General features: G+C 47.9%; 1 protein-coding gene across 1 annotated transcript in view; it reads right to left on the reverse strand.

Moving 5' to 3' along the window:
- Positions 1-15,384, reverse strand: part of LOC147701801 (sacsin-like) — a 196,811-nt gene that overhangs the window by 47,962 nt on the left and 133,465 nt on the right. Inside the window, 1 exon segment of the mRNA XM_086929370.1 lies at positions 8,030-8,118. Within this exon segment, the coding sequence (XP_086785496.1) occupies positions 8,030-8,118 (89 nt within the window).

Consider the following 15,384-nt stretch of genomic DNA (forward strand, 5'->3'; position numbering starts at 1 on the left):
GAGGGCCCCAGTTCTAGGGGAATGTGTATTTACAGAGCCAACATTTGGGGCCATATTGGAGTATGGAAGGAGCCAGTGTGCTCCTGGGCAGAGTTGGTTCCAGAGCCAGTTGGCTCCACCATGAGGCGCAATGCGTGAGTGGCACAGAGGTACCAGGCCTTCCACAGCTGTGCAGCACTTAGTGCCAGCTGCAACGTTTAAGTTTGCGCAGATGGCGCACCCCTGACAGGCGCTGCATTGGCAGAGAGCCCTTTCTTGTATGGCCAGTTGGCCTGGGGGGCTGGTGGATGTATAGGGCGCAAGGCCCTACTGTGATTATGTGCTAAAGTGATGTGTTGCTAGGAAATGTATTGTGTATAGTATGTTTTGCGCACCCTGTATCTGATAACTCTAAAACTGTGGTTTATGATTATGAGGTTGTTTTACCTATGGAGGTTTGTGCTAGTGAGATCGTACTTCACTGTGTGATTTACGCCCCTAATGTGAGTTATACTTAAGAGGTAGGGTCTAATGTGTTAAGACTAGTGAGAGATTGCATAATGTGTTCATGCAGGTGAGGTTGGCGCAGGAGGTAATTTGCGCCTGATATGACTGTGCATACTGTAAAGTTATGTTACAGGTTGAGGTGGAGTACAGTGATTACCATTGGCTACTGGTTGTAGGTTTATGATCTATTTTTACTTGTACCAATTTCTACTAAGTGTTGATCCTGACAGTGGCCCACGTGGCCCTGTCCTGTGTAAATAATCCCTTGTGAATATTGCCCGTGCCAGTTGGCACAATGCATGTGTGATTACTATCTGATGTGTTTTGAGAATACAAAGGCTATGTTTATATAACCATGCGTGGAGTTTTTTGTGGTGTGCCTGGGATGTTGTTGCTGTGTGCATGCGCAAATTGCCTCTGGGATAAGCCTGACTGCTCGTGCCAAGCTACCAAAGGGGTGAGCAGGGGTTATCTTGGCGTGTGACTCCCTTGCCCTGACTAGATTGATGGTTTCTGCCTGGCTTTGGCGCAAGCCTTAGCCAACCAGAAATCCCAGTTCTAACATTGGTGATCAGCGGTGAGGATTAGGACGTGTGTTTGCACAGTACCACAGCGACAACTGGCTTCACTACAAAACTCTGCATTTTAGATAGTCACATGTTGGGGATTATTGTTTTTGATTTTGTTTTTCCTCAAGAGTGTCATTTTCAGATGATGTCCACTGCCCAATCCCTGTTCCTGTCCCCAGAGGTGTGGGTAGAGAGGGGGTGTGGAGGAGAAATGGCTAGCTCGGGAGGGTGGTTATCCCCTTAGTGTAGTGTGTGTCTGGATTCCCCAGTATGGTAGGATCCAGTGGTGGCAGCAAAAATGTGTCCAGTGCGTGAAGTCCCATTCCCAGTTCCCAGAGTATGGTGCCTGGTGCTCAGTAAGAGGGGTACAGGTTGAGAGTCAGGGGCAGTGAGGAACTGCCTCACCAGTCTGGAGGGGGTGTGTGTGGATGAGTTGTGTGTTGCACTGGAGGAGTTGGTGTGAGTTCTTTGTTTGATAAGAAGCTTGCACAGGAGGTGTACCTCTGGTGATGTGCGGTAGGTCCTTCAGAGGCCCTGGAGGAGTAGGTGTGGGTTCTTTGTTTGACAAGAAGCTTGCACAGGAGGTGGACCTCTGGCGGTGTGCTAGAGATCTTGCAGAGGCATTGGGGAGTGATTCCATATTGATTGAAGTGTGTATCTTCTGGTCCTCTGAGGAGGAAGAGGTTCATGTGTAGTCCAGCTAGGTCCCAGTAGAATGGGAAAGGTTGTAGGGGCCCACGTCCCGTCTCTGAGGAGAAGGAGTGGGAGGGACTGTGTGTCTCCATGTGTCCGAAACCCTGTATCAGGGCCTGGAGGGTTCCCTAAGGGAGAGCCAGGTCGGGGGCCTAGGCTGTACTTAAAGGTCATTTGAGGAGCATCTTCCTGTGTCTAGCGGACGGGGAGTTTATGTAACCAGAACTCCGGCGGTCCTGGTGTTAGGCAGTATCGCTCCTAAGTGGAGGGTGCAGAAGTCCTTGTTGAGGGGGGGGGGGGGACAACAAAAGCCAGTGGGTCAGGGGCCAGCCAGAAGGGCTGAGTCACCCGTGAGTGACCATGGTGACACCACTTCAGTTCTGAAAAAGGCATACTGTCACACAACACATTAGTTATGTGTCACCCTTAAGGGGGGCATGCGTGCTCCCTGCTAAGTCCTGGTTCACTGTTCCCGAGGAGGGGGAAGGACAGGTTCGGGTTGCAGCCTGACCTGGAAGGCAGGGCATCTGTAACCAGTGTCCTGGCCGGGTTGCCTTCTAGGGGTACCCCTGTGAACATAGGAAGGACCCATCTGAAAGTAGAGGCAACATGTGTTTCCCAGAAGGGGTGGTGCATGCCTCGCCCGGATCCTTAGGGTCCCTGTGACTATGGTAGTACTACCCTGAGAGCAGGTGCGGCCCATCTTAAAGGAGAGGAACCCTGCTCTACAGTGGGAGGGTGCAGAACTCTTGAAGGGGGTGCAGAGGGAGGGAGTCCTCGCCTCTGACCCCGTAGCATCGGGTGAATGTCGATTCTAGGCGGTAGACCAGTGATGGAGAGAGGTCCTGAAGTGGTGGGAGAGTTGTGTTCTGGAGTGTGCTTCCCTGGGAGGGCGTGAAACCCTAGAAGTAGAGGTAGGGTGGGACATTCTTGCCCGTGACCTCTGGTCAGCCTGAGGGTGCGGACCCTAGTTTGAAGGATCAGTGGTAGTTGTAGCTACTCTGATAAGGAGAGTGGAGAATGGCTATTGTGTGCCAGGGGTTACTACCCCCCAATCTGTGGATTGGCTAGGACCTGTGACATCTGGATGGCCTAGGGCCTGGTCCTGGCCATGGACAACTTGAGAGTACCAGTGGGGTATCCTAGTTGGGCCATAGAGTTCTTGTTTAAGAGGAAACCATGTGTGTTCAGAATGGCGTAGAACCGGAGGGTGTCCCGGCCGTGCGGGCCCGCGTCCGTGTTCTATCGCCCAAAGCAGGAAAGCCCATCAAGGGAGTGATTGGTCTACCCTGCGTTTTGGCTGGAAGGGAGTTGTGTTGGACTTGGCCCTTTTGGTAGGTTCACCCCAAAACATTTTGCATTTGCCTAGCCTGTTTCTGTAACCTGGTGTTGGTGATTTTAGGCCTCTGTGCAATTTTTCACTGTGGTCCGGTGTAAAGTGCTTGCGCTCTCTGTGTATGTGTGATGACTGGCCTGCCCTCCCATAGGAATGCATGGGGAATATGTGTGTCCATGGTAGTTCCTCATGTATGGGGAGTGCAGGGGTGAGTTTGGTATGTGCGAACTCGTGAGATTAAATGCTTCGCGATGTGCGCCGATTTAATGTGTCTAGTGTGAAAGTGCCACTTCTAGAAATTGGCATGTCTGTAGTAAATGTGAATTGACTGTCTGGCTTGTGATTGGCTGGAACTGGCTGGTGTGCCTGGCTCCACGAATCAGGATGGTTCTTTCCCGGTTGTGAATGGAGAGATCTGCATGTTGATGGGAGGGAGGAGTGCACCTGGGACCTGATTAGGGCTGGGCCTTCCATCCACAATGCTGGCTCCACCCCTGTGGTGTGTCTGATGTCCTTGACCCATCCTGTGAATAGGCAGCGGGGCTGAGCAAAACAAAGTGCTCAAGAATCAGTTACCTCTGGTTCGCCCCTTGCCTGCACCTTGGAAACAAAGGAAATGATGTATAAAAGAGGGGCTGTGACCCCATGAAAATGTTCTTGTGCTTAACTTGAAACAACCAGGTGCGAGCTGCTGCTGGGGCCCAGGGGAAGGCTTGCCTCCCTGGGCCCTGCCCAGCCCCAGGATGCCTGGAGGACTTCTGGGGGACCCTTCTGCCTTGCTGGAGTATTTCCAGGACCCTGAAGAGACTTTGGGGCTGCCTCAGCACCTTGGGAGTGCTGGCCTTTATTTTCAAATGTCCCTGGCTCTTTCTGCGCTTTATCCCCCTCTGGGAGTGCTTTATTTCAACTCTGCAGCGCAGGGCTGCAGCGTGTGAGAGGGATTTCCCCTGTTTGAGGATTCCCCCCTCCTTGGGCTCATCGCGGGTGCCCATCCCGCCTATTTTGCGTACTTTAATTAGCAGGAGCCCACCCTGCTTCATAGCCCGATCTTGGGAGGGAGCCTAGCCCTTATCGTGCCTTAACGTATTTATAAAAATACGGGTGCCACCCTGTTCATGCCGCCGAAAAATCACCACCGCAGCCAGAGCTGCTTTGCAAAACGTTGCTGGGCCGCTGCCAATGCGACCTGGAGGTCAGGCACCCTCGTAGGGACATGGGCGTGGCCTCGTGAGGCCTGAGGGAAGTCCCGAGGCAGCTGTGCCGCGTGGATCCCCCATGCGGGGAGAGGAGTATAGTGGCTCGGCAGGGCTCACATGAGCGGAGAGAGCCCTGCGGCAGTGAGGAGTTGTGCCCGGAGGAAGTGTGGCGCAACGGGTCCCCGGGAGGCTCCCAGGAGCGAGAGAGCCCCTTCCGCTGCCGCCGTGCCGAGACAAGCACAGATGCCGTCTGAGGAGGCCTGGGTGAAGAGACCCGGCAGCAGAGGCAGCCATCGGCAGTGCGAGGCTCCCATGAGTAGAGGGACGCCCCGCGCCGCGAGAAGGGCCCTCGCTGATGGGAAGGAAGAGCCGCCCGACAGCCGGTGAGTAGGGCTCAGTGGGGGCGGCAGCTAGTGAATGTGATGGTGCCCGTGGGGGCACAGAGTCAGAGCGGCCCCGGTTGCCCAGTGGGCCGCTCCAACGTGAAGATGGCCCCCGCGGGGGTCCCAGTGTCGATAGCCATATTGAGGCGCATTGTCGGAGCCTGGGCGGCCCCGCTGGCAAGAGGGCCGCCCCAACGAGGGGGCATGTTTGTTTTAGGTGTCACGGTGGCTCCCCCACCCCATTATTTTCCCGAGCCCGAGGGCTCCAGCGATGGCCCCATTTATCTAAAGGGCCCCAATGGGGGTTCCCGACGGCCAGAGGGGCCAGTGTTCTTGCCCCAGAGGGCCCCAGTTCTAGGGGGAATGTGTATTTAGAGAGCCAACGTTTGGGGCCATATTAGAGTATGGAAGGAGCCAGCGTGCTCCTGGGCACAGTTGATTCCAGAGCCAGATGGCTCCACCATGAGGAGCAATGCGTGAGAGAATCCCAGAAGTGGCACAGAGGTGCCAGGCCTTCCACATCTGCGCAGCACTTAGTGCCAGCTGCAATGTTTAGGTTTGCGCAGATGGCGCACCCCTGACTGGCGTTGCATTGGCAACGCACCCTGACATTCTGGACACAGGGCATTTGAGCCCTTTCTTGTATGGCCAGTTGGCCAGGGGGGCTGGTGGATGTAACGGGCGCAAGGCCCTAATGTGATTATGTGCTAAAGTGATGTGGTGCAAGGAAATGTATTGTGTATAGTTTGTTTTGCGCACCCTGTATCTGATACCTCTAAAACTGTGGTTTATGATTATGAGGTTGTTTTACCAATGGAGGTTTGTGCTAGTGAGATTATACTTCACGGTGTGATTTACGCCCCAAATGTGAGTTATACTTAGGAGGTAGGGTCTAATGTGTTTAGACTAATGGGAGATTGCATAATGTGTTCATGCAGGTGAGGTTGGCGTAGGAGGTAATTTGCGCCTGATGTGACTGTGCATACTGTAAAGTTATGTTACAGGTTTAGGTGGAGTACAGTGATTACCACTGGCTACTGGTTGTGGGTTTATGATCTATTTTTACTTGTCAGAGAATCAAAAGTGGAGGGAGAAGGAAGAGGTGATCCATTCAGCTTCCTTAGTATCAATATCACAAAATCAAAAAGGGAAGGATCACTTGTCCTGCATAACCAAGGTATGCAGGTAGATAACCGATTAGTCCCAATAAAAAACCCTCATGCACGTGTAGGGTTGGTAACTAGAGCAGTACATCTTGATTATCCGCTGCTATAAACACGTGTTTGCATAATCGTAGGGTTTAGTGGTTATGCATCCTCCAGCCGGAGGTTTATCTTTGGTTAAAAACAGTAGTGATCAGTGATGTGAAGGTGTGAACTCCAAGTTAAAATCTCGTACAGCCAGAGTGATACTCTTTATTTGATCTGGATTCAAGATGATAAAATTAGAGTCGTGTGATAGAGAGTGATTAGGGCTCTCACACACTTAGTTTAAAAGTTGTTGGAGGTCAACATGTTTCAGCCCTTGGCTGCCTGGTTAGGTCAAGTGGGCTTTCATCAGGACCGAAGTGCAGGGTGTATAGAGACCTAGGGCGTATGAGTGCTTAATCCAATAGGTTGCTTTGGCTACCTATTTGGAAAAGTGAGGGAGGTGATATATTAATCCTTCTCCTAATAGGCCGCTAGGGACCTTACGTGGTTTTGGTATTGTGCCTCATCGGGTCCCAGTGAGTCAAGGAGGCCTACTCCGGTCTCGCTCGTCACAACTTGTGCTGACTCTGCCACTCTGGGCCCAGGATGTACTTACTTACTTGTACCAATTTCTACTAAGTGTTGATCCTGACAGTGGCCGTGTCCTGTGTAAAAAATCCCTTATGAATATTGCCCGTGCCAGTTGGCACAATGTATATTGTGTGATTACTATCTGATGTGTTTTGAGAATACAAAGGCTATGTTTATATAACCTTGTGTTGAGTTCCTTTTGTGGTGTGCCTGGGATGTTGTTGCTTTGTGCGTGCGCAAATGCTTTACACATTGCCTCCGGGATAAGCCTAACTGCTCGTGCCAAGCTACCAAGGGGGTGAGCAGGGGTTATCTTGGCGTGTGACTCCCTTGCCCTGACTAGATTGATGGTTTCTGCCTGGCTTTGGCGCAAGCCTTAGCCAACCAGAAATCCAAGTTCTAACAGTGTTTTATAGGGAAGTTTTCATATTGCGGTCACCATGGTTTCTGTCAGACCTGAGGTGCACACATTGAATCATTACAACTGTGCCTCCATATTGTAACTTTTGTTTTGCATTTGACCGAACATTTTCAAATGTTTTTGATTTTTTTCACCTGCTTGTAATTTTTATGTCAGAGGGGATCAATGCCCCATAGAGGAACACTTAAAGGGACCCTTGTAGTCACACATTCCTCATTTTTTCAGAATCTGTAATGTGTGGGTGTTCTCAGTGTTCATGGGCATTTACCCCCTCTGATATAGGAACTACTCAATTTAAAGACACAAGCACATTCAGCACTTAATGCATATTAAAAGAGCAATTGCTGTATGAATAATAACTGATAGACATAAAAGGGGACCTGGTTCTGAGGAAAACCAGGGACCCCCTTTCGGGGCTGCAATACTACAGAAAATTGTTTACCTAAAAGATTCTGGAGGATTATCACTCCTATGCATCTGGACTCCATTTTCATGATCGCCTGGGCCTTTCAGTAGTTAAGTATTCGTTTTTGAAGGGGTTCAAGCCTTGTAGTCTGCAACTCTGGATCCTGCTCCACTTTCATAAATAGTACTCCCTGTAATCAGGGAGCGCATTTGGCACCGTAAAATGTACGATGAATAAGGCAACACCCTTAATAAAGCATCGCTGCAAGGTTGGTTTTTGACTGCTCTCCCACACAAGATTCTAGGTCTCCCTACAACAGATTACTTTCCTCTTGGGACCCTCCCCTCACAAGTTTGTTTTGAATGATCAATTGTTCGTATAATTTTCTCAGCTTATGCATTTGAGAGACTAGTCTACTTTCTGGATGGAAATAAAACAAAGATGAAGAACATTTATGATGCTATCTATAGATTCATAGTTTGTAACCTCCATGGCACCAAGGGCCTGAGGTCGCATTTGTGTTAAACACATACATAAGCACCTTCCTTCCACACCTTTGTACCCGTCAAGAGTCTGTATAGGTACAGTAGTGTTTTGTATTAGCTGTGCCCTTCGTTGGTAGTATAGATATGCTCTCTTGATTGTTATGAACTTACGAGTAATGGCCCTGATAATATAGTAAGAGAAAATGGTTTTGCAGTAGAAGTGAAGTAGAATCTATGCTCAGACAGAAAACTGTGACAATGTTTAAGACTTACGACTTTCTCCCATCTTCTGAAGGTGCTGAATGACACCAGATCTGAGATCACTTGGCAGGAATCGCCCTATCAGGCCTGGCAGAAGAAGTCTGGAAAAAGAGAAAATAGTACACATTCTTTCAAAAATAATGTACAGACTGAAATGGAATAATCAGGCAAGCCTTAGTGTAATGATTATGAGAACGAATGCATAGTATGTGCCACTGTAAAATAGCATTCCCACCAGAGCACATTTTGAACATTTATTCACTTCTCTGGTTGAATAGTAAGCAATCGACATTCTTTGTGTTTCTGCTTTCAAGAATTCAGCAAAGAAACATCTTCCAAGATCAAGCTCTGTCCATTCTATACCATTATAAAAATGGGTATCAGCCACATGCATCTCCAAAATATGGCTTAGTAAATATCAACCCAAGCTCTAACATAGGCCACATTTTAGCACTATATTTGGAGAAATTTGTACTTCAATCGTTAAGCTAATTTATATTTTGTTAGGAGCGCAATATGTGCTTTAGCATCACAGAAAGACTAGTGGTTTTTATGTAAATCTATACCAGATACTAATCTAAACAACTATTATCTTTCTTTGCAAGTAAGTAGTTTTGTCTTCTACAGTGCAAATGTATTTTGGATTCACATGCTGGTCAAAAAGTGGTTTCTCCTTATTGGTTGTGTGTTCAATGGTGTAGTAATGTTATGTATCTTTGAATTTAAATGTTGTAGTGTTACACTTTCAAAAGCAGTCCCTTCTTCTAAATCACCATGTAAACTTTTCTTACAATGTAAATAAATTTAGAAGTCTCAAAAACAATATTGAGAATGTGTGTGGGGCCACTACGTCAACTGTAAAATTGCTCAGCTGTTGTAACAGCCATGCACCTCCAAGATCTATCTGTAGACAACACCTACTCTAAAACATACTGCTTAAAACTAAGCGGATCATCTAACCGCAAGTTGATGATCCTTCAACAAACATAACATTTAAAAAAAACTATTTACCTGCCAGATCAATCTTCAGATGCCTGAACTTCCCCAAGCACATGAACAGATTCTAGAACGTAAGTCAGAAATGTATATTTGTTCTATGATAATTAATGGCAATTGTTATTTGTGGAGAAATGTGCCCCTTTGTCTGGTGCGGAGGCAAGGTTTTTAATCATTTGTCCCTCACCCTCCCCTTGGCCTTCCTTTTGTTTTTCATACAACACAACAGCTATGCTTGTTAAGTTCAATATGTATAATCTGGATCTGGGCCCGTTCTAGCCCGTTACAGCCCAACCGGGCCCACTCGCTTACACTCTCTACAAACCGTGAGTACTCCCTGTCTGTCTGTCATCTTCGATCGTGGCTCATGGCGGGCCACAGAGGCATGAAACCTACCACCACTACAGGGCATGTCATTGGGACTTTGGACCGATTCATTGTGAGGGCATCATTGATTTTGAAACGAGAGATAGCCGTTTCAGAACGGCGTCTGTCCCAGGATCCGGCATTTCTAAAAAGATCTTCACTGGGCCAGCTAGCTCAAGCCCCCTCACCAGTCCGCCCACACAGAGATTCCGATACGGTAGGACCATCTTTAGACCATTTTCGCCCTGTAACCACTATGATTGATCCACTCATCGGAACGGACAATTCAGACACAATTGGGGTTGAAGGAATTGTAGACACTACTACCCCTTCCGCCTCTCCTACATGTAACGAAGGAGCCATCCCCAAAAGGAAACGAGCGGGAGCCACACTTCGGGGTAGAAAACCCAAGCAACAGAAAACAAGTTGCCACACTGAAGTATCTATAGTGGAGCCAGGCCTGCTAATAGATCCTGTGGTGCCAGTGTTGAATAACTGATCCATTCCATCAAGACTCGCCTTTAAACTCTTTGAATGTAGATCTGCTCCTCGATAAATTATCTTTGACTCTCTCTCGAATAACACAGCCGCTGGAGCAAAGGCGTGCGGTAATCGAAAATAGGCTAGCTAAATTGGAGGATTTAACTGCTAAAAACACTGACCTAACTAAGGAACTAACAGCCACCGTAGCGCATGGTCGAGTACAGCCTAATTCAGTTGGGCCTCCGAAAACCATCCTCCAGCCTCTACCCCTTATATCGCCAATTCCACAACTAGATTTTCATGTTGAATTGCCTGGTACGCTACAAGGACAATCTTTACCTAAAGCAGCAGAAATACCTCGAACTATTCCATCGGCAAATTACAAGTCTGTGGCCCGACCTAAGAAGGACGACTTTCCTTTAGAACCACAGTGTATTGATCTACCCCCAGGAAAGCCCTCCTTATGTGGTGGTCCTAACCGGGGTCCCCAAATTGGCATCCGACCAAATGGAATCATACACGGAACTTAAAAATAAAGCAATGCATTGGTTGAACACCTGTAGACCATTGCCTAGGAATGTGCGATCACAAATCTTGTTTGCCAGAAAGGTTGGTTGGGTGGGCTCTATGACCAAAAACGTGGAAGGGGACTGTGTTATTAATTTTCAAAATCCCATGGTGGTGGATCATGTTTGTAGGAGTAACCCTAATTGTATAGCTTCCAAGATTAAAACTATGAAGCTAAGTTATTTCTATCCCCCATCAAAAATGTCCTCTATCCACCAAACTAAGTTTTGTGCCTAACGACAGTCGCCATTTGATGATAGGTATATTGAGGAGGGCTTGTGGGGGTGGAGGGGTAGTAATCATACTTTAGGTTTCCCGGTTACCAACAGGTTCAGTGCTTTGGATCAGGTTGACTAAGGGCGCCTATTATGAGCTGCCCTCAGTCCACTACAGCCCAGAAGAGGTCCAAAAACACTAATGTCCCGACAGGGATATTAGACCACCAGCCAATATCTACGGAAGTCATGTATCCCGGGGAGCACTCGCTTCGAAATTCGAGCGAGTATGTGGCTGGGTCAATCCAACATGTAGGTCCTATGGGCAAACAAACTATTCCTTCTGCCGGTGGCCAAACCGCGTGCGCCGAACCCTTATGCCTTACCCTTCCCAATTTTAGGGGTGGTCTCGAGCATTGAAAGCCTTTGGTAAATCTGGGTAATATGCCGTCGTTTAGGGATAAAACATTGAAAATTATTTCCTGGAATATTGTGGGCCTAGCAACCAATTTAGACAATCCGGACTGGTGCGCCTTTATAGACCTTCAGGGATCTGCCTATTCCAGGAAACTTGGGCCTTAACCCCCCTTCATAGCACCGGATAGATTACCTATGCGGAACAAGCTATTAAGGGCTCAAAAGGGAGACCATCAGGAGGGTTATGCATTTGGGTGGGTTTACACCTTGGATTCACCGCAAAAAGAATTGATACAAACAGCCAAGACCTCACTTGCATTTTTTTGACCCACTTGAAATTACCTAAAATTGCACTGATTAATATCTATTCGCTGCCTGTATGGCACAGTGGAATTTCCCCAGACCTTAGAGTCTTTAATTACTATATTGAAACTTCTCCCAGGTGACACCACTCTCTTGATTGGAGGTGACTTTAATTGCCACTACGAACTCCTTAGTGGTGTCCCCTCTATTTCTACAGAGGAAGATGAAACTTGTCGATTCCACCACTAAGTATGTACTGTCTCTGAGAAAATTTATAAAATCTATGCAAATTTCTCCACCGATAAGCTGGTGACTGCAACTGGTGACAGGCTCCCTGAAGAAGATGTTATTAGATCCGACTGCTCCTTAGATGGCTTTGAGCCAGTCTCTCTTGCAGAGCTACAGATGGCGTTGGCCTCTGCTAAATCAGGCTCTCCGACAGATCTCTGCCCACCCAAAATCATGTCGCTTCTATCTCATAGTTTGGCCCCTACAGTCCAGGAGATGTTTAATCTCTCCATGAGGGAAGGAATAATCCCAGTAGCCTGGAAGGAGGCTCATGTTCGCCCTATTCTAAAAAAATCCACGGCCGACCCGAAAGAGTTGAGCAATTATCGTCCCATATCCCTGCTCCCTCTTCTGGGTAAAATATTAGAAAGCCTGATTAATAGGCAATTAAATAACTATTTAGAGGCGAATAACATCCTGGACCCCTCGCAGTCCAGCTTCCGGCGGGGGTTCAGCACGGAAACGGCCCTTTTGGCTGTGACTGACTCCCTCTGAACAATAGTGGACGCAGGAGGCTCTGCTATTTTGATACTGTTGGACCTCTCTGCGGCCTTTGATACCATCTCTCACCATAGGCTTGCGGAGAGGTTAAGCTCTTGTGGTATCAAGGGCCCTGCCCTTAATTGGCTACGGAATTTCTTGGCAGACCGTTCACAATCAGTCCAAATGGGTCCCTATCAATCTGAAAGAACATCATTGGATAAGGGGGTGCCCCAGGGCTCCTGCCTTAGCCCCACCCTTTTTAATATCTATATGGCCCCTTTGGACAGGGTGGCAGAGGCCCTGGGGTTAGAAATAATATCGTATGCCGATGACACCCAGCTACTATTTAACATCGGACCACATGTTGAGGCGGACAAACTTCGCTTTGCTACGGGGTTATCAGCGATCTCTAACTGGATGAATAACAACTGTCTCCAGTTGAACCCGAGCAAGACGGAGCTGATGCTTCTAGAAAAAGCCTCAGTAATGTGGAATAGTGACTGGTGGCCGGCAGAATTGGGCTTGCCCCCTACGCCTAAATCTTGTGTAAATAATTTGGGCATTAAATTAAATCAGTCCTTAACCATGCAGGACCATGTGACCACGGTATCTGGCGCATGCCATTATAGGTTCAGATTACTTAGAAAAATCCTCCCTTTTATTCCCCTAGAACACCGTAGAACAGTCACGTAAGCCCTGGTCTTGAGTCGCATCGATTACGGGACCGCGCTGCTGGCTGAGGTGGGAACCACCTCCCTGAAAAAATTACAGGTCTTTCAAAATACGGCAGGAAGACTGGTCATAAATCTGCCATCTGGCACCCCTTCGCAATCTTTACTGAGAAGGCTTCACTGGCTTCCTATAAAGCAGAGGTTTTTTTAAGATCTGCTGCCTTACTTACTGTGCGCTGAAGGGGCAAGGTCCTGAGTATCTTTGGAAGAAACTGGGAAGATATATCCCCTCACGCTCTTTGAGATCAAGTCTTAAACAGTTATTGGTGGTCCCTCGGTCCAGATTTCGCAGATCTGGGGGCATGGCCTTTTCATGCCTTGCGCCTAAATACTGGAACAGTCTGCCGTTGTCCCTGCGGGAATCCCCCTCCTACCTGATGTTTAGGAAATATCTTAAGGCCCTACTGTTCTAACGCTCTCCTACCCTCCGTGCTTCCTGCCTTTTGGGGTGTTCTAGAGTTAAGCGCCGAGATGCCCCCAGGTGATTCGTGCGCTATAAAAGAGAGACTAACATAACATAACTGTGCCAAAGGCTGGACCCCCCTGGTTCTTCAGCTTACATCCCTTACCTATTCATTCTCTTTAAGGGCATGTAATGGGCGATTTCGTGGGGATTCCCCAGGGCAACCGACCTATAGGGGACTGGGCCATGCCTCCGTGATTGACTACTTTTTGGTTAGTCTGGAACTTTGGCCTAAGATTCTAGACTTCCACATAACTAGGCGCACGGAGAGCGATCATGATCCCCTGACTATTGACTAGGATCTGCATCTGGTGAATGAGGACCATGATGATGCTATCCACATAAATGTTGATCTAAGAGTGGTATAAGGCGGGAGGCAAGTCCGCTGGGCAAAAATCAAGGAGTCAAAAGAAAATATGGCCTCTCTGTATCAGAGTATACTTCCCCAACTTGAAAGGGTAAACCACATGCTCAAAATTTCCACAGATAATGGCGTGTCCGGTGACATTGGTGGTATCCACGAGGAATTAATTGAAATCCTAGCGGATTCCTTTTATAAATCTGCACCTTTAAAGCCTAAAAGACAGAAAGACATAAACCCCTGGTTCTCCAGGGGCTGTAGGGACGCCAAGAGTGCACTCCTAAAAGCCCTCAAGCAAGGCCATAAGTCATGTGTCACTGAAGCTAGACTTGCCTACAAGAAAATTGAACGATGGCAAGCCATTAGCACTGCGCTCATCGCAAAAGATTCGAGGACCCTCTGGAATCTCGTTCATATTGGGAAACCGGAGGGTAAATCCTCGATTGACCCGAACATTCCCAAAGAATCTTGGGCCCTTCATTTTAAGGAGCTCTATTCTATTACCTCGAATAAGAATAGTGAACCCCAGCCTAGCCTACTGGCTATGGACCAGACTTGGAGCACGCCTCCCTGTACACTAGTGGAGGGCCAAACGGCACTAAAGACCCTCCAGCAGAATTAAGCGTCCCTGGTGACCACTTCAGAGACGAACAGATAGTATGGGCACCTTACCTGTCCATACTGTTTAATGCTATCCTCCAGGGTTCGGCGTTACCATCTACCTGGACATGGCGGAGATAATTCCCATATACAAAAAGGGTTCCCCGCTTGAACCGTTAAATTACAGGCCCATCAGCCTTATTGACGTGAGCCTGAAAATCTTTGCTCGGCTTCTTTTACAGCGTTTGCAGGACTGGATTGATGAAAATAGTATCCCAACTCCGCTTCAAGCGGGGTTCAGGGCTAAAATTTCTACAATCTACCAACTCTTCAGGCTCCAGGTCCTGCACTGGAAACTTGTTGTATTGGATGGGGGTAGCTTACATATGACCTTTGTGGATTTAAAATCCGCATTTGATATGGTGGATCGCAACCAGCTTTGGAACATACTGCAATTAATGGGAGCTCCACCATATCTATGCTACCAATTTAAACTCCTCCACGAAGGGACATTTGCCAGAGTTCGTTTTGGTAAGAACGGCCAATTAATGGGCCCGTTCCCGGTTGAAAAGGGTGTTCGACAGGGCTGCGTCCTTGCCCCCTCCCTTTTTTTTCCCTTTTTACTAACGGACTCATTGATGAATTACTCGCTACTAAAGATATTGACTCCCCCAAACTGGCCTCACAAAGATTTCCTGCACGTATGTTTGCAGACACCCTGCTGCTTTCTAAATCCCCTATGGGTATGCAGCGGGTGTTAAATTAGTTTACTATTTTCTGCAAAAAAAGGAATCTGGTGGTCAACATTGATAAAACCAAGTATATGGTTTTTAACGCCAACACTATTAATTGTCCCCACCCCACGATGGAGGGTATGCCCTTGGATCTGGTTCCTATTTTTGAGTAGCTCTGTCTAATGCTGAATGACAAAATGGGGTGGGCTCCCCAAAAAACCCAGGCGAATCTAAAACTTACGCAGGCTGTTGGGGGTATTTTAAAAGTACAAAATAAATGTGCTGTAAAAACAATAAGTGCCCCTCTTGAAATCTTTAGCGTTCAGGCAAGGTCTTCGTCCCTCTATGGGGCGGAACTTT

The sequence above is a fragment of the Lissotriton vulgaris genome, chromosome 7, assembly GCF_964263255.1.
Source record: "Lissotriton vulgaris chromosome 7, aLisVul1.2, whole genome shotgun sequence".
Classification (NCBI taxonomy): Eukaryota; Metazoa; Chordata; class Amphibia; order Caudata; family Salamandridae; genus Lissotriton; species Lissotriton vulgaris.